This window comes from Corvus hawaiiensis, chromosome 3, assembly GCF_020740725.1.
Source record: "Corvus hawaiiensis isolate bCorHaw1 chromosome 3, bCorHaw1.pri.cur, whole genome shotgun sequence".
Classification (NCBI taxonomy): domain Eukaryota; kingdom Metazoa; phylum Chordata; class Aves; order Passeriformes; family Corvidae; genus Corvus; species Corvus hawaiiensis.
The window spans coordinates 96,906,668-96,929,823 of NC_063215.1; the positions used below are offsets into that span (position 1 = coordinate 96,906,668).

The following is a 23,156-nucleotide window of genomic DNA, read 5'->3' on the forward strand; positions in this document are numbered from 1 at the left end:
CAACCTCTGGTTGAGCCTTGGATCCTGTTCTTGGTTTTGGTCAGAGAGGTTTTATTGGAGCTAAATTCTGTGGGGTTCAGGAGTTATTCAGACTTCTCTGCAGAGGGTGTTATGAAAGAAGTGTGGGAGAAAATAAAAGAAAATTAACTCAGTAATAGTAGGTGAAAAAGAACTTTGTCTTTTTTTTTTTTCTGCTCTTTGTGCTCTGAGGTTTCAAGGCTCTTCAGGTGGGACATCTCATGTCACTGCTATAAAAGATGCAATTCCTCCTCCATGTCATAGAGGATAACAAGCAGCACAGGGATAGCTGGTAGCTGAGGCCAGAAACAGTTGTGGAGAGTAACATCTGAGGATGGTGAGTGAGCAGATGTAACCTTTGTACCAGCTTAGAAATGCAGTGGAGCAAAAGAACACCACTCATGTGGCTTCCCTGAAAAAGAGGAATTGAGTTAGCAACATGTCTGGCTTACTTTTTCTCATAAACAATGTGGAGAAATTTTGAATAGCTGATTTTGTTAATCACAAAATGATGAGCTCTTACAGGAAGAATTGCATTTTAATTTATATTCTTAGTTTTATTACATGACAGTCAAAAGGCCAGGGTATATATTCAGTTTCAAGCTCTGTGTTTTTCATATGCATGACATTCACTTTGTGAACTGATATTTGTTCTCGAATATAGCTTGAGAGTGGTAGGATTTCAAGTGAGTGATAGAAAAAGGGAAACATTAGCCACTTAAAGAAGCGTGTAGCTCTTAGTTCAATCCTAAAAAATTGATTTGAAGTTCCTTCTCTCTCAAGCTGATTTGAGGACAAAGCTTCCCCAGTTTCTCCTAGTCTTGCACCATTTTCACAGGCCAGCCTGCGTCCAGGGATACTGATGCCAAGTAAGAAATTAATTTTTTGTTGGCCAGGTGCTGCCATGTGCAAAGATTATATACTGACTGGAGAAAATGTTGGGTTTGGGGATATTTTTTATGTGGAAACCTGTGTTTTCTAGTCTAAATTGTTCAGTTGTTCAGTCTGTGTGGTAGTTTGTAGATTCTCAGTTGATCGAAATGATGGTTAAGAGTGGGAAGCAGTAGGGAAGACTGGCAATGCACTGGATGTTTATTAGGACTCTGCAGTGCGTACCTAGGGTTAATGGGCAAAAAGGGTTGAATGACACAACTGAGGCACACCATGGCGTTTTCAGCTGAAGGGGGCTGCACTGGAAAGCTCTATTCTGGCCTCTGTATTTCTGCGCTGTAGACATCACATTTATGATTTATATTTTTTCCCCTCCGGTTCTACTGATGTATGAAAATGAGCATCTGGAGGCTATTGTTCAGGATAGAGGAGGTAGCATCAAGTGGCTTAGTCATATCCAGTAGCCTTTTTAAAGATGTGCAGGGAAATAATTTTGGTATATAGAGACAGTGTTCTCTCTCTGTAGCATTGCATACACTTATTTTCAGGTCACAGTGTTCTTTGCTTGGAGAAGAATTGGAAGAGGCATTGCCTGTTTAGAAATAGTTAAATGTATAATTAAAATGGTTCTAACTTTCTATTTTTTGTCAATGCATACTGGAAAATACATTTAACCTTCAAGGCAGATTATTTTTCTAGAGATGTTTTTTGAAAGTGGTTATATTATTCTGGTAGATGATTTGCATTTTAATTGGCAAAAACCTTCTCAAGATAAGGAAAGTGGTTTGTGTTTCATGGACAACATTTTGTGATGTCCAAGTTCTGAGGCATCTCATCAGCACAGGAAACCTGAAATTTCACTTTCAGAGCTGTGTCCAGTACACACTGTATATTTTTTTGAGGGGTTTTATATGCCATTGAAGATTCTGATTTTTAAATTTGATTCCTCTTTTTCACTTCAACAGATAGGAGACTGACTTTTTGTGGACATTCATGATTTGGTCTATTTTCGTTATTGTCTACACGTATTTGTAACCTGTATACGTAAATACTGAAGGCAAGAGTGTTCAAAGCTTAGTCTTACTATCTTTTTGGAAGGACATCTCTTGTTCTCTTCAATAAATGCAGCAATATGGATTCATAAGAGCTACTGTTACTGTATTTCTGGAACACTTTGATTTAGCATGAGCTAATTTCTGAAGCAATTTTCTTGATGCGAGTAACAAGAAGGAGAGGCACATCTGTTGCACCCAATTAATTTCTGTGTGTGTATGCTACATTAGTATAATTGAAGACATGAAAAGAATATGATACTATGATGTAGAATCTTTTTATGTTCTGTCTGTTTCCTGAGTGTGGTTGTATGCGAGTCCTATGTCTACTTGTTCTCATAATGGCTATTTCATTTAGAGGCAGCTTAGGATCATTTAGCTTCACTTGTGTGCCTTCCTCTAGAAGGCATCTATAACCATTTTATTCTACTGAAGGATGAATTTGGGAACAGTATTTCTTTTGAGAATAGGTTCCATCTGTAAGCATTTCATTAAGGATTTGTTTAGGTTCAAAACTTTTTATCTGTGTTGACCCTTCTGAATTGTAGAACTAAGTATAAATTAAATTTATGTAGATTTGTTTAGAAGAAAATATTTCTAGTCTGATTGTTCATAAGTTTAATGGCTATAGTGCTCTAGGCTTCAGCTACCAAGTAACCCAAAATACCAGCAGTCCCTTCTGGAAGAACTGTTACAGCCATTCACACACTTATAATTCTTGTAGAGTGGGATACTCTTCTCTTTTTTTTCTTTTTGTTATGTTCTGAGTACAAAAATACTACTTTAGATTGATTTTTCAAAACTACAGTATGGAAAACCCCTAGGTCCCAGAGTTTCATCCTTTTGATTGGAGCTAGCGTATGTTGGACCACAGAAACACATACTTACACTAGCGCATACACCAGCACTTTGTGGTCTTATTTTGGGGAGAAAAATATGCTGCTTAAGTTCTTTTAACTTAAACACCTGGGATGCAGAAAGGTTTTGATTCATGTCTTGGTAGCCAGCTGAGAGCCTCAATATATTTTTTTGGTGTGGAGAAATTTAAAATGACAGATGATAAATACTGTAACATTTGTACATCATCACTTAAAGAAAGGAATCAGATTTACACTATGGAAACCCACTTTGGGAATATGAATAGACACGTAATTTATAGAATCATAGAATGGCCTGGGTTAGAATGGACCTTAAAGATCATCTGATCCCAACCACCACTGCCATGGCAGAGACACCTTCCACTAGACCAGGTTGCTCAGAGTTCCATTCAGCCTGGCTGTGGACATTTCTAGGGATGGGACACCCACAGCTTCCCTGTGCAGCCTGTGCCAGTGCCTCACCACTCTCACAGCAAAAATAATCTTCCTGATACCCAATCTAAACCTGCCCTCTGTCAGTTTAAACCCATTCTCCCTTGTCTTCTTCCTATATGCCCTTGTAAAAAGTCAGTCTCCATCTCTCATGTAGACTCCTTTTAGGTACCAGAAGGTGCTGTTGATGCCTTAGATTTTAACTTTTATATTTTTCAAATCCTGTACTGCCTAGTGTGTAACTCTGAAGTTTTGTGTGGCCTGTTATCTGCTGTTATCTCATGCTGGTTAGACATAACAAACCTCTCTGGGTTTGCTCTTCAAGGACACCAGGGCCCAAAATGTGTAAACTAAAAGCCTTTGAGAGGAGGGGTAAACCTGGGGTAATTACATCATTAGCTGAAATTATAATTGGAGAATTAACCCTGATATGCAAATGGACCAAACTTATAAAAGTGTGAAGAACCCATGACCCAGGGTCCATCTTGGGTGTAGCCTCTTGGAGGCTTTGACTGCCCAGGGAATACCTTTGAAGGCCCTTCAAATAAATACATACTTTTATTCTCTTATTTTTGTCTAGCCTCGGTTTTTAGGTGGCCACATCAAGGCATCACTGTAAGGTCTCTGCAGGCCTTCTCCAGGCTGAGCAGCCCCAACTCTCTCAGCCTGTTTATGTAGGAGAGGTGCTCCAGCCCTCTGAGCATGGCCTCCTCTAAACTTGCACCAGCACTTTCCCATCCAGCTTTCTGTTGGAGACCTCAGGGCTGGATGCAGCACTCCAGGTAGGGTCTCACAAGAGCAGAGTAGATGGGGAGAATCACTCTGGTGCTTGTCACACTTCTTTTGATGCAGCCCAGGATATGGCTGGCTTTCTGGGCTGCCAGAATGTATTGCTGGGTCATTTACCTTCCACCTGTTGGTGTGTAAACATAAATAATTCATTCAATGGCTCTTTTTTCTACCAGGAGTCACAGAGCCATACTGAAAAAGCAAAATGGCCACAAACATTTTTTTTTTCTCCCATTTTTGTGTTGAGAGATGAAGCTGCAAGATATACCAAACTGACAAAAGGTGCTCTTACAAATATTTCTGGTCCCCCAAAAAAAGTCCTGGTTAAAGCAAGCTAAAAATTGTTAGGTTTCAGTTTGATATCTTAATTCCTCACTGGGAAATTAATTCTTATAACCTGAGGATTATGGTATTCTCTTGATGAATAGTCTCCAGTAGACTCAGACAATTGCAGTGTAAACAAATTAATGTAGGCTTTGGGTGGGATATTTTTAAAACAGTCACTGTTTTCCCAGTTATACCAGTTGGGTTCTGTTCTGGTTGCTTCAGGAAAATGACAACCTGTAAGCAAAAGCAGCTGGAGTTGCAAAATGTTTTGAGTAATATCTTTCCATGCTAATTTCATTTAAATAAAATAGGAGACAATTTTGTTTTCATATTTGGGCACAAGCTAGTAAATCTAACTTCCTTGTTCAAGCTGAATATAAAGTGAGTAATATTGGGAAGTATATATTGCATTGTTTTCTCTGTTTGCAATTGTTACCTAGGCTTCTGCAAAACCAGCTGTTACTATTTGCCAAAAAAATTGAAGGAACTAATTTGCAGCATTTGACTTCTCAGAAACTCTTCAGGATATACAGTCTTGCTTATGTTGGTATGATTTTCAGGATCATATAGTCCTAAATAAAAATGGAAATACTTGGAGGGGGAAGATTACATCTGACTTTTTTTCTGACAAATATTATTTTCTGTGTGAAAGTACTAAATGCATTTAAAGAAAATGAGTGCAGACTTCTTTCTCTATATAGGATTTTTTCCTGAAATGTCACCTGGGGAATTTTAAATTCTGTGCATTTTCTTTTCTAAACGGACCTAATATGAAATTCACAGCAGCTAAAATGTTGATGAACTTTCCCTATAATTAAGGATGAGCCTGAGCTACTATTTGCTTATTCTGGTAGTAATGGAGTAGTAGTGACCCTCAGTGGGGCTAATTGGCAGATGTTATTTTCTGCAATGCATTTCAGAACGTGATAATAACAGTCAAAAATTTAATATCAATATATGCTATCGGCTGAAAATCTATTAATAGTATTATTCTTCTTCTAGGAATATATATATATATATAAATATTACTGTTCTTACATCCCTCTTTTAATTCACCTTAAAAGGCTGAATAAGAGCACGGGGTATGCTTTAATTAATGTGTCTTCTCAGTGCAGGGACAGTTCTATTTAAAAGTCATTAAGACTTATTGTCCTTAGCTTGCATAACCTCTTTGCTCTCCATATCTCTGCATGCTTACCTGTTTTAGGGAAAGAGAAACAATATTATTATATATTCAGGAAAAGTTTTACTTGTCTTTCAGTTCAAAGAGATATTGTGTTTTTGATGAAAAGGGAACTGTGGCTTTCAGAACATGTACTGACACTTAAGGAGAGACAGGAAAAAGTAAACGGAGGCTTTTGTGATTTAAACTTGGCAAAGCTATTCTTTCAAAGTAGGAACCAGATCAAACCTTCATCCATTAAACTTAAAACTTTTGTATTGAATGACTCAATATGCACTCCTCAAAGACCATTCCCTTTCCTCTTCTGCCTTCATTTTACTGTTTGTCGGGGTAGTGCAATCCAGGGCTTCCTTTGCTTCTGGTACCTTGCCTGGGTCATCATTTGCTTTCATGTGGGCAGTCAGATTCTGCAGGGTGTGAAATGCCCTCAAGTACTTTAGATTTAAATAGGGCAGAAGGCTGATAATCTCCACTGGGGTCTAAAGTTGGGGAAAATACCTGGGGGTTTTTTGGGAACACCAGGGAAGAGACAGATTGTATCTTATGCTTCACAGCCATGAGGGTGAGAAGCATTAAATGTGTGAGCTGATGATCTGAGGTCAAATGCTCAAGTTGGTTTTCTTTTGCTTAATAAATATTTTTTTTATTCTAGGTTGGTGTGATTGGTCTGAGACCATATTTCACATCTGACTAGAGGAGGGCATATCCATATCCCACTGTCCAAGCAAGCCTCAGAGCTGTGTTTGTAGAGGGAGATGGCTCAGTCTACACTAACTTAGCTATTTGTATTCCAGGTCAGGGCTTTGGAGGGTAGGAAAAGAAGTGAAATAATGCTTGGAAGTATTGATATGTGTAACTAATTTTTATATATTTTTTGTTTTAGTGTTTCTTTTCCCCGTGAGCTGAAATACAAGATTATATAAATATAAGATCTTTAGCTGAAAGACTTATTCTCTCATGAAGCATTCTATCCCAGTTTGAATTACTTTCATATGTGCAGGTGAGGTGATTAGAGGCTTCTAAAAGATTCCCTTTGCTTTGTAAAAGAAAAATCATAGCCTAAATACTTAAAAAAAGGTGTGAAGGAAATAATTGCTCACAATTTTGCTACGTGCTGGAATTCCTCTCTACTATAAATCATACTGGCTTTTTTTTAAAAGCAGGCTAGGAATATAAACAAAATGCATCAGTGCACTAAAAGCAAAAAATTTGGAATTTATTTTGCACTGCCTGACAATAATAATTTTAATGGTTTTACAGCATGCACAGAGATAATTGTATTTTCAATTAGTGCTCTGTTAGGAGCTTCTGTTTAGATTTACAGACTTTAGTAAGAAACTTCTTTTCTATAGACCCCTATCTTTAGACTGCTCTCTTTGCCAAAGAATGAAGTGAGAATGTCTAGAGTGATAGTTCACTAAGTGGCTTGGACAAAGGCATGGAGCAGGCATGGTAAGACCCTTCTCTCAATGAAGAAGGCATTGGTAGGATGCTGGTGAGCCACAGAGGGCTCATCTTCCACTGTCCTCTGAAGCACTCTCACTGCAGAGGGAAAACCCACATACCTACATAGTTTAAAGTCACTGAAAACTGTGGAAGCATAAATTAATTCTTGTTCCTCAGAATATTTCTGCAGTCTTGTGATTGCACTTTCTTGAATTGCTTGGATAATGACATTTTATCAAAACCTTTTTGTTACATGGTGTGGAACTCTGTGAAGTTAAAGGGCTGGTGACAGAGTGATTTCTATCATGACAGTGTTGAAAAATCAGTTGAAAATCTGCTAAGAATTTCCTTTGACAAAGTATGTGCTTGTTCATCATTGAAGATGTATGTGCTGAAAGAATGAGTATACTCATGCTCAGTCATTTAAGTGTTACCTAAACAGAGATCAATTCAAACCTTTTTAAAGTTAAACATGTTACTTGCTCTGCTGAATCAGGTACGTAACACGTAAGTAGTTAGAAGTCAAAGGGGGAACTCAGTGGAAGTTATTTGTGCATGGTGGTTCATTTTTTTCTGTTTGTAAGAGTCTGTATTAGTCTTAATTCCAAAGATTACTGGAGGGGAAAAAGAGAATAACAAGAAATAGGAGACTACTTCACACTTTCATGCACTTGGTGAACCTCACTGCCAAAAAAATTAATTTTCTTTTTAAAGAAAATAACACTATGAATAAAAATCTTCAGAGCATTTTATTTTAGAAACTTGGTAGTATGCCTTCTTTTTTTAACCGTAAAATTTTGTTTTATTATATGCTGGTAGGACTGCATAGAGAAGCATTTTTATTAGTAATAAAATACTCAGCTATTTGACATTATGTACAATATTATGTGTATGTATACATTTCCTCTTGACAACATATATTCTCTTTCTTCTTCCCACTTGTCTTGCAAAGATTAAGCAAGTGTGCATTTAAATATGTGCAAATGAGGAGTTTCTCTATCCTGGCAGTTTCCTTGCTGCCCATCTCCCCTGGACTCCTCTCTTTGCCAGGATTTCCCTGGATACATGGGCTGGGTATGTGTAGCTTACAAGGAAGAATAGATACAGGAAGAAAAAACTGATGAGGCAAAATAATAGTATTCTTAAACACTGACCTGAGGAAAGGCCTCTTAAAGTGAAACTGGTTGTGTGAAGAAAAGCTTAAAACCAGAAAGAGGATTGTAGCTTCCGTAACAGGTCAGGGTAGCTGCACTCATTTTGGCCACTTGTATCAGCTTGTCACAATCTGAGGTCCAGATCTGCTGAGCGCAGGATTATGGAATTTTCAGTTCTCGTTTTTAATCTGTGACTTCACCGCTACCAAGTTGTGTTTATAGTTTGTTGCTCTAAGTCTGGCATAGCTTTAATTTGCGAGCGCTTTTGCCACATTTTATTTTTCATAGGGAAGAAAGAAAGAGGTACAGGCAGTTTTCCACTCTGCAGGAAAGCATATGTATTGCTTTGCCCCTATGATGGAGAGGCCTGCAAAAGCCTGTTTTACCCAGCACTGAGAATTGATTTATTTGTAAACAAAATGCAAACCTGTTTCTTCAATTACTTCTAGGGAACAAAAAGGAATGGTATTTAAAGAAATCCACCAAACTCCAGAAAACATTCTTTCAGATTTCCATTAAAGTTGCAGTATCAGGTTGTTTTTGTCAGTACATCTAAAATTCACCATTTTTATTTTTCTGTGGATCACCTGGAACCAAGTATTTTATCCACACATTGGTATATTGCTAATGAATTCTTTTGCAGAAGGAGTGTTGCTTCGTCATATTTGATATGTGCTTACACTTGATAAGAATATGTGGCTGGTAAAAGTTTCATGAAATGGTGAAATATTAACTTTTTACTTTAAAGTACATCATGTTTTTGCTAGCTGTGTTAGCCTGACATCTTGCTCCTGTGAAACAATTTCACTTAGAGGAAATAAGTAAGTGGGAGTTTTTGGGTTTTGGAGCTGATTCAACTTCGCTAGAATAAGAATTATAAGTAAAATTAATGCAAGCAATAACAACAACAAAAAGAAAATAATTGAAAAAAGCTCAGAAGCCTTACTACCAATGAGATGTAGATACTTTTTACTGGGCGAAGTGACAGCTGAAAGAAATGCAGAATCTGTGCTGGGAGGCAGAGCCATCTGAGTAGATGTTTAATCTTCTAAGAGTATTTTAACAATCATTACCCAGTTCCTTTAGAAATTGCCTTAGCAACTCAGTGTGAGCTATTGAATACTGCCATATTCATACAGAGACCTTTCTTGGAATACTCTTTCACCTCTCCAGTACAGCACTTTGACTTGAAGGAAACTTACTTTCTATGAATATTTATAGCCTGTTCTTTTACAAGAAGTTTTATTGATTTGATTAGTGCTCCTACAGAACACAGATTAAAAGAAACCACTGAAAGGAGATCAACTTCTGTATTGTCAGTTCTTGAATATTGCACACTTTATTAATGTCAGTCTAGGCTTTCCTGTTATTATTCCTGGTTAGAAGAGAAGTATTGGTAATGTCTTTTTTTCAGGCTTGAGACAGAACTTAATAACCTTCTAAATAATCTATTTGCAGTTTTGTGACACAGAATTACGGGCTAGTGCTAAAAATCAGAATATTGTAGTTTGGAATCCAGAGAATACCAAACGCTCAATAAACAGCAGTAATTTGTGACAACATGGATCCCAAATCACTGACTAAAACTGTGAGAATTGGCTTCTAGAAGCTGGAGTGGGTGAGTGAAGTGGTTGAGTCACCAACCCTGGAGGCATAAGATTGATGTGTAGATGTGGCACCTAGGGACACGGTTTAATGGTGGGCTTGGCAGTGTTAGGTCAATGGCTGGACTCAGTCTTTAACAGTCTTTCCCACCCTAAACAATTCTATGAAGAAATTATGCCAAACTTCTGTAGAGATTTTCAGTTTCGTAGCAGACCATGGTCTAAAACATCTCTGTTATTGCACAGGGTTCTTCCTTCAGCAGGACTCATGCAGGAATTTCTTAAATTTAAAAGCTAAATTATTTTCTGTATGTGCAATTGATGAATGAACTTGAAGGAAGAGCACTATCTGCATACTCATGCTGGGATCCACAGGCAACAGCTTGTGAGCAAGGGCTGTATCACGTAGTATGTGCATGGGTGAAAGAATTCTTGTGTATATATAGCACAGAAACATTGTACTTTCAAAGCAAGAGTATTTGTATTCAATTCATTTAGGGATTTAGATTTTAAAGTAATCCTTGGACTTATTCAACCTTCAAATTCTCTTCCTTTATGTTCAGGAATGTGTGTGTGTGCACATGTGTTGGTCCTGACAGGAGGGGAGTCCAAAGAGTTTGTAAATATTGGCAACATCTATGTCTGCGTACCTCTATCTTCAGCAAGACTGACTGAGGGTCTTTAAGGGCTTCAGATGTCTAACTTCCACTAATTAAGGGTTAGTGTAATGCACAGTCCTCAGCCACTGATCTGGTGTGAGCTATGGACCTAAATAATATAGAGAATTTTGGACTTTCCTTCCCACTGTGCTTCAGTCACCTCCCTGTAAAAAAGGGAATAGGAGTTTTCTAGCTACTTTGAAATATTGGGAGGGATGTCACACGGAGAAGTGAAAAAGCCCTTGTACTATACAAAGCCATAAAACCTCATGGAATACGTGTTTGTAAATATGCAAATAAATAACACTGACATACACAAGCATGTCAAACTGGGAGTGTCGGACAGAGTTAAGAAAATGAAAGGAAAAGAGATCAGTTTAAAAATGTGGATTATTTTTTTCCACACGATGAACACAAACATGGAAGTTTTACTGCTTCTGCAGTGTGTGAAGGGATTTCCCCATAGTCAGTGTGAGTACAAACATTGCCTTTGTGTTTAATGATTATGTCTAGCCCATTATTTATGCTAAAAGGGATATCTTATTCATCTGTGATTAAGTGCATATCTCTGCTTTGGCACTGTTGGGCAGGGATGTATTTAATGCTAATCTCCTGAGCCCAAGCGGTGATCCAAAGGGAAAAAAGGATTTTATCTTCTAGAAATGAGCTACCTTTTATAATTTTTTCAGATAGCTCTCAGGGCCTGGAAAGAGCATCTTTTGATCCTTAAAATCAATTTGACATTCAGTATCAAAACACGTGTGCCCTTTGAAAAGGGTAATCATTGTAATTGAGCTGGGTAGTCAGGGTTGATGTGAACCCATGGCTACACCGCTTTCAGTGGCACACAGAGTTCAGTGGCTGAGGCCGAGGCTGTAGCAGCTGCTTCCCCTGGCTCCAGCCTCCTGGGAGTCAGCAGCCAGGAGCTCTGCCTTTTTTCTGATTCTGTGAAATCTCAGTATCAACTTTCGTAATTCACTTTTATGTAATTAAGAGTGTGCCTGTTCACCAAATCATTTATCCCGCAGTGTTGCGCTGTTCCATCAATGGACTGCATAGCCAAACCTACTGCTGAGAGTAGTTTCTCATACCTCAAAATATATGACATTAATTTGGGATAATTTTCACTTTTTTTTTTTTTTGCTATGTCATGAATGATGCCTTGTGTAACCTGAGTTTTATCAAAAACAGGGAGAAAGCATTTACTTGTATTTGAATTTACATTTCCTTGTATAGAACGAAAATGTTTCAGAACTTCCCCAGAACTTTCAATCCCACTTGAGGTATTTGAAATAAATGAATCATAGGTGGTGGCACTCTCTTCCAGTCAATTTAGCAAGTAAAATTTAGTCTTAGAATTCTCAAAAGCACCTATGAGCTCTCACATGAGAAATACTTTATTGATGCTAGATAGTTTCAGTAGATTCCTTGCTTTGTCTGGGAATTTTATGTAAAAAATATGCTCATTTGGAGTCTCTGTATTTCTAACTCCATTTGTAAATGTGTATCTACAAGAGTTTTCTGAAGAAAGCAAAGGGATCTCTTTCTCTAGTTAAAATAGAAAAAAATTAAATTAGTTTTCAGTCTTCCATTTTATGAAGGTGTGAATACAAAGATGCTTATCATCCAAACAAAAGTGTCATGTCAATTGTATGAGAATTTATAGCACTTCAAGATTTTCTATATTTGCAATATAATGTATTGTTTGTCATGGGGGGGAAGACTCAACTGGGATTTGAAACTTCAGACATTGTTTTGCTCAAAAGTAGTAATATATAGTTATTAAAGTTACTAATATCTGCTTAACAGTGTGTCGGCTTCTCATGGGAAAGTTACAGATGCTTTAGTTCTCCCTGAAATATGTCAAAAAAGACAACGTGAAAGTAAGGAATCCTATAAAATATCATTTTGATTGGGGTTTTTTTGGGTTTTTTCCCCCTTTTCATTTTGCATACCTCTGCTTCCACCTCTATTGCTGACCAAAGGGATTCAGATTCCCTTTGAATCTGATTTGAATCTCAGAGACTCTAAAGAGTTCGGAGTTGAAACCATGGAATGATTTTGTTGAGTGGAGCAATTACTTAAAATCTACTTACTATGGCCTTTTATTCTTAATTCACTCAGGGGTTACTGGAAGCTCCTTCTAAAAAGCATTTCTTGTCCACAGAAGGACAAGACAAAGGATTTGTCAGAGACAAGTCCGTTGTCCATTAAAGGAACACTAAGATTTTAGCAGGACATGAAAGGGATTTGGTGAAATTAGGAGGCAAATCATCTTCCTTGTTGTGAAAGTGAAGTGAGGAGAGTGCATTGGGGAAGAATAGTCTGAAAAGGATACTGACAGTTTTTTGGATGAAATTTGATCCCATTTGGAAAGTTAAATTTTCTACTCTGTACTGTTCATGGCAGATAGCATTGGTTAAAATCTTTGAGGGAAGCTTTCCAATGAACTCATTAATTTCCTCAATCAAACCCAAGCACAGTGGTTGAAATGGGGAATAACCTGGTTCTAGGAACTTCCCCCTCAGTAGAAACAGAGGAAGGGATGAGCTGCACAGGACTGAAAGTGTGAAGAATAAGCAAGGTACTGAGGCTGCCTGTGCAGTTGCAGTGTGCACATCCTGTTGCCATCCCACCCAGGCAAGCAGCTCCTGAGGCAGGGAAAAGGCAGCAGACCATGTTGTGATGTGGCTGATTCTGTGAGGTTTCTCTGTGGGCAAGGCAGTCCTAGCCAGACTTTATGCTGCCTCTTGAGTGGAAGGGGGAACTCAGAAGTGAAAACATGCCAGGGGAGCTACTGCACTGGGGCCAGATGTTCCTGCCCTCCACATGGAGGAGAGCAGGGATATGCAGCAGCATTCCTACGACCATGTTCTGTTGTCCCAGCACGGTGCCCAAAATGAAGGTTTCCTTGGTTTTTACCTAGCAACAGAATTCTTCTTTTTGTTTCTATTATAATTATTTAAAGGAAGAAATAATACTTTTCTGACACAAATCTCTTGGGAATTACATCAACCCTATGAAATATAAATACATTTCCTCTCCTGTTGAATAAATAATAGATTAGGTTTTCACTGGAGAAGCTGAGAGTAGGATTTAAGGACAACTTGTGTAACTCACAAAGTAGGCTGCAGTGTACAGCAGCAGACGGTTATAAAACATGACACAGTAGGAAATGCAATTTATGTGTGATGGAAACCCCTTGGTAGATCAGGTCACTAAAGTAGGTACCCTACCCATGGTTTGTATTATGTTCAGTGAGCATCTGGACAGAAATAAACTTCTACCTGGTGAAGTGTTGTTTTATCCAGTAATGTGTGAGATTTAATCATACAATTAATCACCCAATGCCTTTTCTGTTGTTTATGGAAGAAAAGCATTTGACAGTTTTTAGGATGAAAACCAAGAATTTGAGTGTAAAAGTGAAGTACTATCCTTCCTTCCAGGAAGACATAAGTCTGATTTAGGGAGAGTACCCAGAGCTGAATGTGAACTTGGTGTCCTCATATCAATTAGCAGTAGATGAGGAGCATGCTGCAGAGTAACAGCCTCTCTAAGAGCCGTGAGATGCTCACAGAGTGCCTGCTTGTTTTATGGGGCCAGGCAAGCATAACTGCCTGCTTGGCATGTGCTCCACTGGGCTGGTGTTTTGTCACCATTGTAAGATATCGCTTTTGCAGAGAAGTAAATAAAAAGTGATTGCCAAATCCCCTAGCATGAGTTTTCTAAATCTGGTGCATCCAGACCCCTGATTCTGAATTGCATTAAGACCTCCCAGGAATTATAACCTGGAACAATTCAAGCTTCTGTTGATGCATAAACAGGCATATTTATGGAAACAGATCAGCTTGGATCTGTTTGTCCCTTTTTGATTGGTGATGAGCTAATTTTATTTTAAGACATGAGTCTTTACTCCTCGGTGCATGAAGGGACAGACAGAGTGAACTCAGTGGAGCTGAAATTTCCTGAATTGTAATTTTAGTCCTGACTTTGGTTTATGGAGAAGTATATTATGTTGGTCTAAAGTTGCTATGACTTTTTGCAGTTTTCTGACTCAGACTTTTTTCATTATGCTAGTGCAGGGAATATTTACAAAGTGTAGGGCCCTGCAACCTGTAATTGATTTTGTTCCTTTTTTTGTTTGACAGGGTTTATTAGTCAGGATTTCGGGAAAACTTTAATATCAGCTGTCTTTTCCCTAACTGAATTCTGTCAACCTTACATTTGTTGTTTACATAATTGCAATCTGAAAACTGATATTAGAGCAAATGATCTAGGAGTAAAATATATTCCCAGTGGGATTTATTTTTATTTTAACGAATCACAGTATAGCTTGGGTTGGAAGGGACCTTAAAGACCATCCAGTTCTTATTTCCCTGCCATGGGCAAGGACCCCTTCCACTAGACCAGATTTCTCAGAGCCCCATCCAACCTGGCCTTGGACACTTCCAGGAATGGGGCATCCACCGCTTCTCTGAGCAACCTGTTCCAAGCTGAGCGAGGGACAGCTTTGTCTTGTGTGTTCTGAAAGGAAAAAGTAGTTTTGGCAACAGAACTTTGGTGTAGCTCACCTACATGAAAGCAGAACCAAAAATTAGGATAACAGACTCCATAAAGAAAATCTATATGTTAAACAAACATGCTCAGAATACTTAAATACAAATTCTGATAAATAGCTAAGATATACATTAAATGTGCTCTATATTGTAGGAATTTAGTTATATTGTGAAAAAATATTAAGCTACTTTAAAAATAAAATGTTGATTGTTCTCAGGAAAATTGGATTTTCTTAAAGGCATTTATGTGCATATGATGTTTTTCTTATGAAAAATTTAAGACACTAAGACAAATTTCTCAGTTACATGCTAAAACACTTTGCTTTTATTTGCAAGTTATTTTTCTAACAATAAAGGTAATGTTAAAATAAACTTTTGTTTAATTTCTAAAGATAAGCCTTTTTATGACAAGTTTTCCCTCTTGCCTCCTTTGAAGGGCATGTTGGTCTGTTAAAAAGTGAAAGAACGTCGGCAATTCTGGGGTGTTACAGCTACTGCTCCCTCAAAACATTAGTAATCCTTTGGAGGGGAAAATCTCCTGAATTAAAACTCAGGACTTAAGATGATGAAACTTGTCTGTAGGGTTCTGCCTATGTGACCTTGTCCAAATCATTAAATACTGGTCCTGGGAGATGTACTTGAGGGCATTCCACAGGTGCTGGGGCCTGTGCTCTTGGTATTTCTTTTTCTCTGTTCTAAGTGGACCAGCAGCAACTGAGCCATCAGAGGAATCTGGGGTGCTCTTTTACACAAGCCTGTGAAGACAAAATGATTTCCACTTTCAAAGGGACAGAGATGTGAACTGTTACTCTAAGCTTTGTTCAAAGGAACCAAAGCCTTTAATAATGAAAAATCTTTAATAAGGAAGAATTTTTATGGTAGAAATCTCTGTTTTGCTCATCCAGGTGGTTTGAGGTTTTTTAAGCTGCTTCACTTTGAAACTTGGCTCATCTGAAGGAAAACTGTGTGTTGTTTACAGGTGCTGCAGCCAGTGACAGACACTGGCAGGCTAAGGAATAGATTGCTATTCACTACATGTAATAGATGGTAAGAGTAGCTCAGGGAGGATGGTATGACCTACATTTTCATTTAATTTCTCACAATGTTTGCTGTGTCATATGTTTAACCTGGTTAGCCTGTTTTTAACTGTTCTGTTCCTGCAGTTCTTTTAAAATTTATAATGTATTGTGTATAACCTCTTAAACATCTCAAGTTGTTTGTAATTTAGGCTTTGGAAACATCTCTCCACGCACACAAGGTGGAAAGATATTCTGTATCATCTATGCCTTATTGGGAATTCCTCTGTTTGGTTTTCTGTTGGCTGGTGTTGGAGATCAACTAGGGACAATCTTTGGAAAAGGAATTGCCAAAGTAGAAGATACCTTTGTTGTGAGTATGCTGACTGCCTCATTTGGGTTTTCTTGCTGCTTGTTCTGAATTTCATAAGTGAAATGAAAAGCTGGAAAAACAGGGTATAGCTCGTTGCAATCAGATGTACAGGAAAAGGTAGGAAGGACTTGGCACTTGCTAATGAACACCTCTGAGAATTGGGTGAAGACACATTCCCTACCATGATTATGGTTGGGATGAGGAATAAGATCCAAAGACTTTTATTTTTGCTCTGCCTTTTTTACTCGTAAGCTTGCTGTGATACTTTCCCTTAAAGCATGTGATAAATGTATTCATTGAGATTTTTGAAGCAGTGAACGCTTAGTAACCAACTTTGTAGCTGCTTGCATCAGCACTGCAGGTGTTAGGACTGGTTTTCCACATCAAGCCCTACCCTTGCATGCAGGACACCTTTTCTATATAGAAAGGGTCTGACATGGCTTTATTTTTGATGCAAAGCAAACTGGGCCTGTGCTGAGTAGCCTTATGCAATAGGCAAACACAAACTTGAAAGCTTTTTAAGAAAAGGCATGCATTTTTGGCTTTGAAACATCAGTTCATGTCCAGATAAGGTGCTGGTGAATAACACAGATTTCCATTGAGATTTGTCTAAAAAAAGCAAGAACATTGCATAAGAACATTTTATATTTTCTGGGTTTTCATAACTGATTTTTTTTTCCCTAAAATTAGAGAAGTTCTGAGATCAATTTGTGTTTCTCTTGCTCATAGAGAGAATGGTTTTCCTTTTTTTTTTATAATGGGTGTATCCCTACAACAAGAATTCCCCAACATAAAAAGCAGTATCTTGCTGCCTTCCGACAATATCTGAATGAAAACACTGGTCTATATATTGCAGCCTGGAACACTCCCTAATTCTGTTTATTAGTTTGCCTAGAGAACTGGGAGATGCAGATGGGTCAGAGCAGGGATTTTTATGTTCCCATAACACACGCTGTTACTCTGGTTTGGGTTACAAAACTTGACCTTGGTCATGCTGGCTGTAAACACAATCAGTTCCCACTGAATTAAAAACAAGAAAACGTCCATTCTGAACAATATTTTCAGTTGATTTCTGTGAAAGTTTCTTGTATAATTCCTTCTTTTAGGTTGAACCAACATGCATTGAGTGGATGGAAAATGTCACATTGGCTGGGCACGCAAAATGGGACTTTGCAGGGGTCTGTTCTAGCTTTAGTACAGTTTAGAAAAAATGTTCATACACAACAGCTAAATGACATGATTCATTAAATCTGCAGTTGGTCTCAAGCTGGGGAGAGAACTAAAACTTGGAGGATCAAAATGATTTTAAAATTTTTGAAAAGCAGTCTGACTAGACAGGATTAAATTCAAGCAGGACAAATTCAAAGTAATATACGATGGAATAATAAAATATGCAGCCGCATGTCAGGAACCAGCTAAGTGCAATTTTATAGGAATGCTCTGTGGGCTCTAGAGGTTAGCATGCTAACATGGGTTAATGTCATACTGCCATGGAAAAGCATGCACTGTAGGTAAAACTGTAAACAGGCAAAGCATACGAAACGGTCATTCCATTCTACTTTGTGCTATTTTTTCATATCTACTTCTGAGTACAACACTTAATGAAACATGGGTTAGTTTGCTGGTGCCAAGGGATAGGAAGAAATATAGGGAAGGGAAGAAAAGGAAATAAATTTATTTGATTTAAAGAACATGTAACTAAAAGGGAACACCCGTGAAAGCTTGCTGGAAAGAGAAAATTAACAATTTCTTTGTCTTGGATACAAACCTAAATAGTACACTTAAACTGAAGGAGTTGAGATACAGGTTAAGAATTAGGAAAATTATCTGATGACAAGAGTGTGGTCACAAGTAAAGTATTTGCAGTGGCTTAGGTGGGTTTTTGTCTTTGGGCAGGTTTGGAAAAGGGGATCTCTTACGTCCCTTCCAGCTCTGTTTTGTAGGATTTTGTTTAGCTGATTATTTGATTACAGAGGACTGTATGATTAAAATTCACCTTATTTATTTGGTTATTTGTGGATGTACAAAATTAGAGAAATTGCAGGTGCATGCACTACTTGCAACTCACTTGAATATCTAGACAGCCCTCAAAACTTTCACATCATCAGCTGTTAATATTAGTGAATGCTACACATGCTGCTCAGCCATGAGGAGTCCATCCCTGCTCTGCGTTTACTGCTGGCAAATGTTTCCTAGGATAGTCATGTTTGCTTTGAAGCCCATTTCAGAATAAAATCCTGCTTGAATTTTTCTGTTTGTTTGAGAATTATAATGCACTGCTCTCTAGAGCTGTGTAGTGCACGCTGGGGGTGATGGGTGCTGATGTGCACGGTGCAGTTTTATTAACAATGGGTTTCCTGTCTTTCCCCTTCCCTTTCCAGAAATGGAATGTGAGTCAGACAAAGATTCGCATCATTTCAACAATAATATTCATACTATTTGGCTGCGTGCTGTTTGTTGCTCTTCCTGCAGTTATATTCAAGCACATAGAAGGCTGGAACACACTCGATGCAATCTACTTTGTGGTGATCACTTTAACTACCATTGGATTTGGTGACTATGTTGCAGGTAAGATTTTTTTCATAACTCTTTATCTTATAATGATTGGTACAGTGGTATTTATTCTGCATCTTTTCTTATTTTTGAGACAGATGTATCTCTCTTGTGGTGCCTCTCTCCCAGTTTTATCCTTCATCATTCATGTGATGGGGCCTGTCCTCCTTTTGGTTAATGTGACAGTGTGGAGACAGGAGCTGGGACAGTGAAATTCCTGATGCATGTCTCTACTTACTGTTTTTTCTCTTCTTATACTATTAAAAATTAAGTAGAATATAATTTAGGTAGGGAGTTTGTTTTATTTTTCTTACAGGTTATGAAGTGCAAACACTAATAGAGCATTTTAATCTGAATATATCTTTTCAGCTGGACTTGTTTAAAATACCTCGCCCTGTGAAGTTATATAACATAAGTTTTGTGTGCGTCCCTTGCTTTCAAAATATTCCAGAATTCTCTTTCTGGCATTGAAATATCTGATTTCTGTAGGATCTGCTGCATCCCACTTCTATGATTCTTGGTTGTCAGTACACGTTTGCCCATGTGTTTTTTGTAACGTCAGGAGAAGTTTTAGCACAACCTGTAGCTAACATGTCCAATTTCTATGGTCCCATTAAGCTGAATTATTTGCAAATAACTTTTTTTAGCTCAGTATATCAAAGTCTGGGCCAGTTCTGTGTCAACCTTTTTCTTGAAAAGGTGTCAGAAGCATTCATTCACTTCTTAGATTTGAGTAAGTATATGCTGTCTGTGCTGAGAAAGCATGTCAATCTGAGTCAGTGATGTGTAGAGGATGAGGTTCAGGAATTCAGAGCTTTGTGCTCTGAGCCTGAGATTTGCTTTCCTTGGCCTGGTCTGATGCTTCTGCTGATGCAGCTCCACCATCTCTCTCATGAAACACCTCTCTCCCACCCCTGAACTCTGCGCAAGCCAGAGGTGGCTGACAAGGACCTTTGTGCTGGTCTGCTCTCAGTGAGCTACTCTGCTGGAGGGAACTGTTTTAACTAGACACTCATATGCTGTGGGCTCCTCCTGTGTCTTGTCTGTACCCATGGCTGTTGTGTGAGTCCAAGTGTGCCAAGCTGAGGCTCTCAGGTTGGGTAACTCCTCTTGTAGATGTGCTGGAAGTTTTGCCTTGATGGCAGTAATGGGGTCTTGTCACTGGCAAAAGCTTTTCAGGTTGATGAGGTCCAACAAGGACCTCTAAAATATCAGAACTGCTTGACATTTTTGTAAATGATCTGGGTAAAATGGGGGTAAATTTAGTTGTTGTTGACAATACTAAGCTATTCAGGGAGCCTTAATTTTTAGACTGCTTGCAAGGTTGCCAAAGATTCTTGTAAATTACAGAACAGAGCTATAAAATAGCAAATCAAATTTCTTTTGACTTTTACATAGTTATTTGTGATGTGTCCAAATGTCTTTGTGTGTGTCTTGACTTCTGCCTTTCCATTTTCTTTCCCGTATTCTTTTTCTTTTCATTTCATCTTCATAATTTGTGATTCTGGTCAAATAACAACTAGCATGAAATAAAAAATTTATGCTGTTTTCAAGTCAAGAGTCTGGGTGTTTTAGACTTTCATTCCTGAAGGGTACATGTATGCCAGGGAATAAAAATGATAGTGTATAAAGGCCTGGTTATATTTACTGTAAAGCATTATATGAAATGGCCCACTTGGCTCTAACTAGAACACTGAGTACATTCATCATTACTCCCATTATAAATTTCCATAGACTTCTCTATTTGTAGACCATTTGATATCATAATTTTTTCCTACATCGTCTCCTTTTTAATTTTACCAGGAAACACTTTCTCTTTCTACAGAATGTCCTTGAATTATATTGTTCTATAGCTGATGGCCTTTTATGGTTCACTTGATAGATGTTCTTTATTTAATTAAAAATCCTACTGTAAATCCATTATTTCAAAGTATCAGAAGTGCTTTCTAGTTTCTTTGAGCAATATGCATAAGACTTTTATTTGAACTGAAGTATGCTATTGACTTAAAGGAGGAATGGGATTTGTAATTGCAGAGAGAACGCTCGAGAGAACAGGGTTAGATGGCTGCCTCCATCATAACTGGGAGGTTAACATTCCCATGGGACTATATTTTGACAGAGATAAAGCTGATAATATTATCAACTTTGGGTGAACTAAAATACTCTGGTTTTGGCAGGTGACTTGAAGGATTTTTCAAAAATGTCCAATTGTTTCTTTTGCAGTACATAATTGGCTGGTTAAATAAAGATTTTGAAAAATAGGTAAGGTATTAATTGGCTGAGCTTTGCATTGTGGAAGTTTGCAGTCATCGGTGTATCTGTAAGAATGAAATGATGAAGGAAACTGACATTGCAAGTTCTCAATGGAGCTGATAGAATTTGTCCTAAGAGCTAGGCTTCCTTATTAATTTTGAGGAAGTATGTAGAATTTTTTGCACCCTAACACATTAGTATCTTCTCTTTATGATTTTTTGGTTTGCTTGTTTCTCTTTTAGGTAAGTCATAACTGCAGAGTGGACACTAAGGGCCACTGATATTTTAGTGGTAGCCTTTGTCTGGAGAACTCTTCTTGAAGCTTAGGAAAGCTGGTTGTCACAAACAAGGGAGAAACATGAAGAGTTAAGGCATGTAATGCTGTGTAGGGCTGTAAAAGAGGTGGTCATGATAGAATATTGTGGTTGTAGAGCATGCTGGTCTTGGTTCTGGTTTGCCATGGTGAGAAAAAAGCAGCAAACAGAACGATGCTCCAGTGTCTAGATGCAATGCAGTTGAAAAAAATCCTCTCAGTGGCATTAATTTGTTCATTTTGCTGATTCTTTTCTCCTTAAATAATACTTACAGTGAAAATTTTCTTCTTCCATTTAGCATTATAGCCAAAGCATAATTGGTGGGCAGTGATGCTCTGATTTGCAATTATATCAGAGTGTACTTTCTGCAATAGAAGTCAAATTGATGATTGTTTTAGTGCTTGGAGGCACTTCTGATAATCCATAAACATGTGTCAGTTTTGGCCCATAAAGTTCCCTCAAAACCCCGAAATTCCTATATATCTGAAAATTTTCAAATCTTTTTTTCTGTGAACTGTCATCTCAGAGGAAAAAAAAACCCTAAGTTTACAACCCCTACAAACAAATCCCATGGTTGTGTTAACATATGTGTTGATGTGTAGGGAAATATTTCTGAAATACCTATCATTTTTCACTAACATGAAACTATCTGCTTTCTGGTGCCACTGCAAGTAGGAGCCGAAAAGAAGAACTTTCAGGAGGTACAGGACACTGTGTTACTCAATAGCTGTAGCAAAAGGGAGCCAACAGAAGAACCTGGGATTCAGGAATATAATGGTGTCCTTGGCTGTAGCACAGGCTGTCATATTAGAAATTCTTTTGTTCTCCAGGATTTTTTTTAGAACTTTCTTCTTTTTTGTACTGGAGACCATGTACTCTCTTCCCAGAAACCAGAGGGAGGAAACATTCCCTTTGGTAGTCAGAGTCTAAGTTGTTATTTGGAGCCTGTGGAAGTTTCAGCTGGGGTTTCCATCAGCAAGAGAAGCCTTAAGGCAAACATAAAAGACTGATCACTCCTAGTGTGTGCAAGAAAGGAAAAGATGAAAAGCCCTTATAATGCATGTTCAAGAAAATATATGAATTGTATTTGAAAAACTTGACTTCTTTGTCTTATGAAATGACTTCTTTTCTAATTTTTGGAATGGTTGAATTTTTTTGGAGGGAGAGAAACAATTTTTTTATTTGAAGAAAGATTATTGTAGCTTCTCACAAAAACAAAGAAGAAAAATTGTACTACAGCCTGCATTGCCTTATGAATATCAGGACATAGTCAAACATCCCTTTTCTTGTTTTCAAGAGAAAACATTGACTTCAACATGACAGAAGAAAACCCAATCAAAACTATTAATACCTTGTGAAAGACAAAAAGAAATCTTCTCATGTTGAATGTGCCATGATTTTAGTACAATGAAATATATTTCTGGATACTAAGGTTGGTACTGAGGCACATGAATATGTGTATAATTGACAACATACTGTTCACATGTACAGATAAATTCTTTAACTTGCTGTGCAGTTTGGAAGGCATAGTCAAATATTTCTAATGGCATTTATCTAAGAGGATTCAAATCTAAATTAGGTGGCATGTCCAAAACTTGACTAAATTAAGTAGAAGGCAAAAATATAAATAGCATATCAGTAGTCTATTTCACAATGGG

General features: G+C 37.8%; 1 protein-coding gene across 6 annotated transcripts in view; it reads left to right on the plus strand.

The window, feature by feature from the left end:
* The window catches only part of KCNK2 (potassium two pore domain channel subfamily K member 2), a 128,740-nt gene that overhangs the window by 84,705 nt on the left and 20,879 nt on the right, over positions 1-23,156 (plus strand). For all 6 annotated transcript variants that reach the window (XM_048298413.1, XM_048298414.1, XM_048298415.1 and 3 more), the window contains 2 exons: positions 16,218-16,378; positions 18,760-18,946. In XM_048298413.1, coding sequence (XP_048154370.1) covers positions 16,218-16,378; positions 18,760-18,946 — 348 coding nt within the window. The remainder of the gene's footprint in view (positions 1-16,217; positions 16,379-18,759; positions 18,947-23,156) is intronic.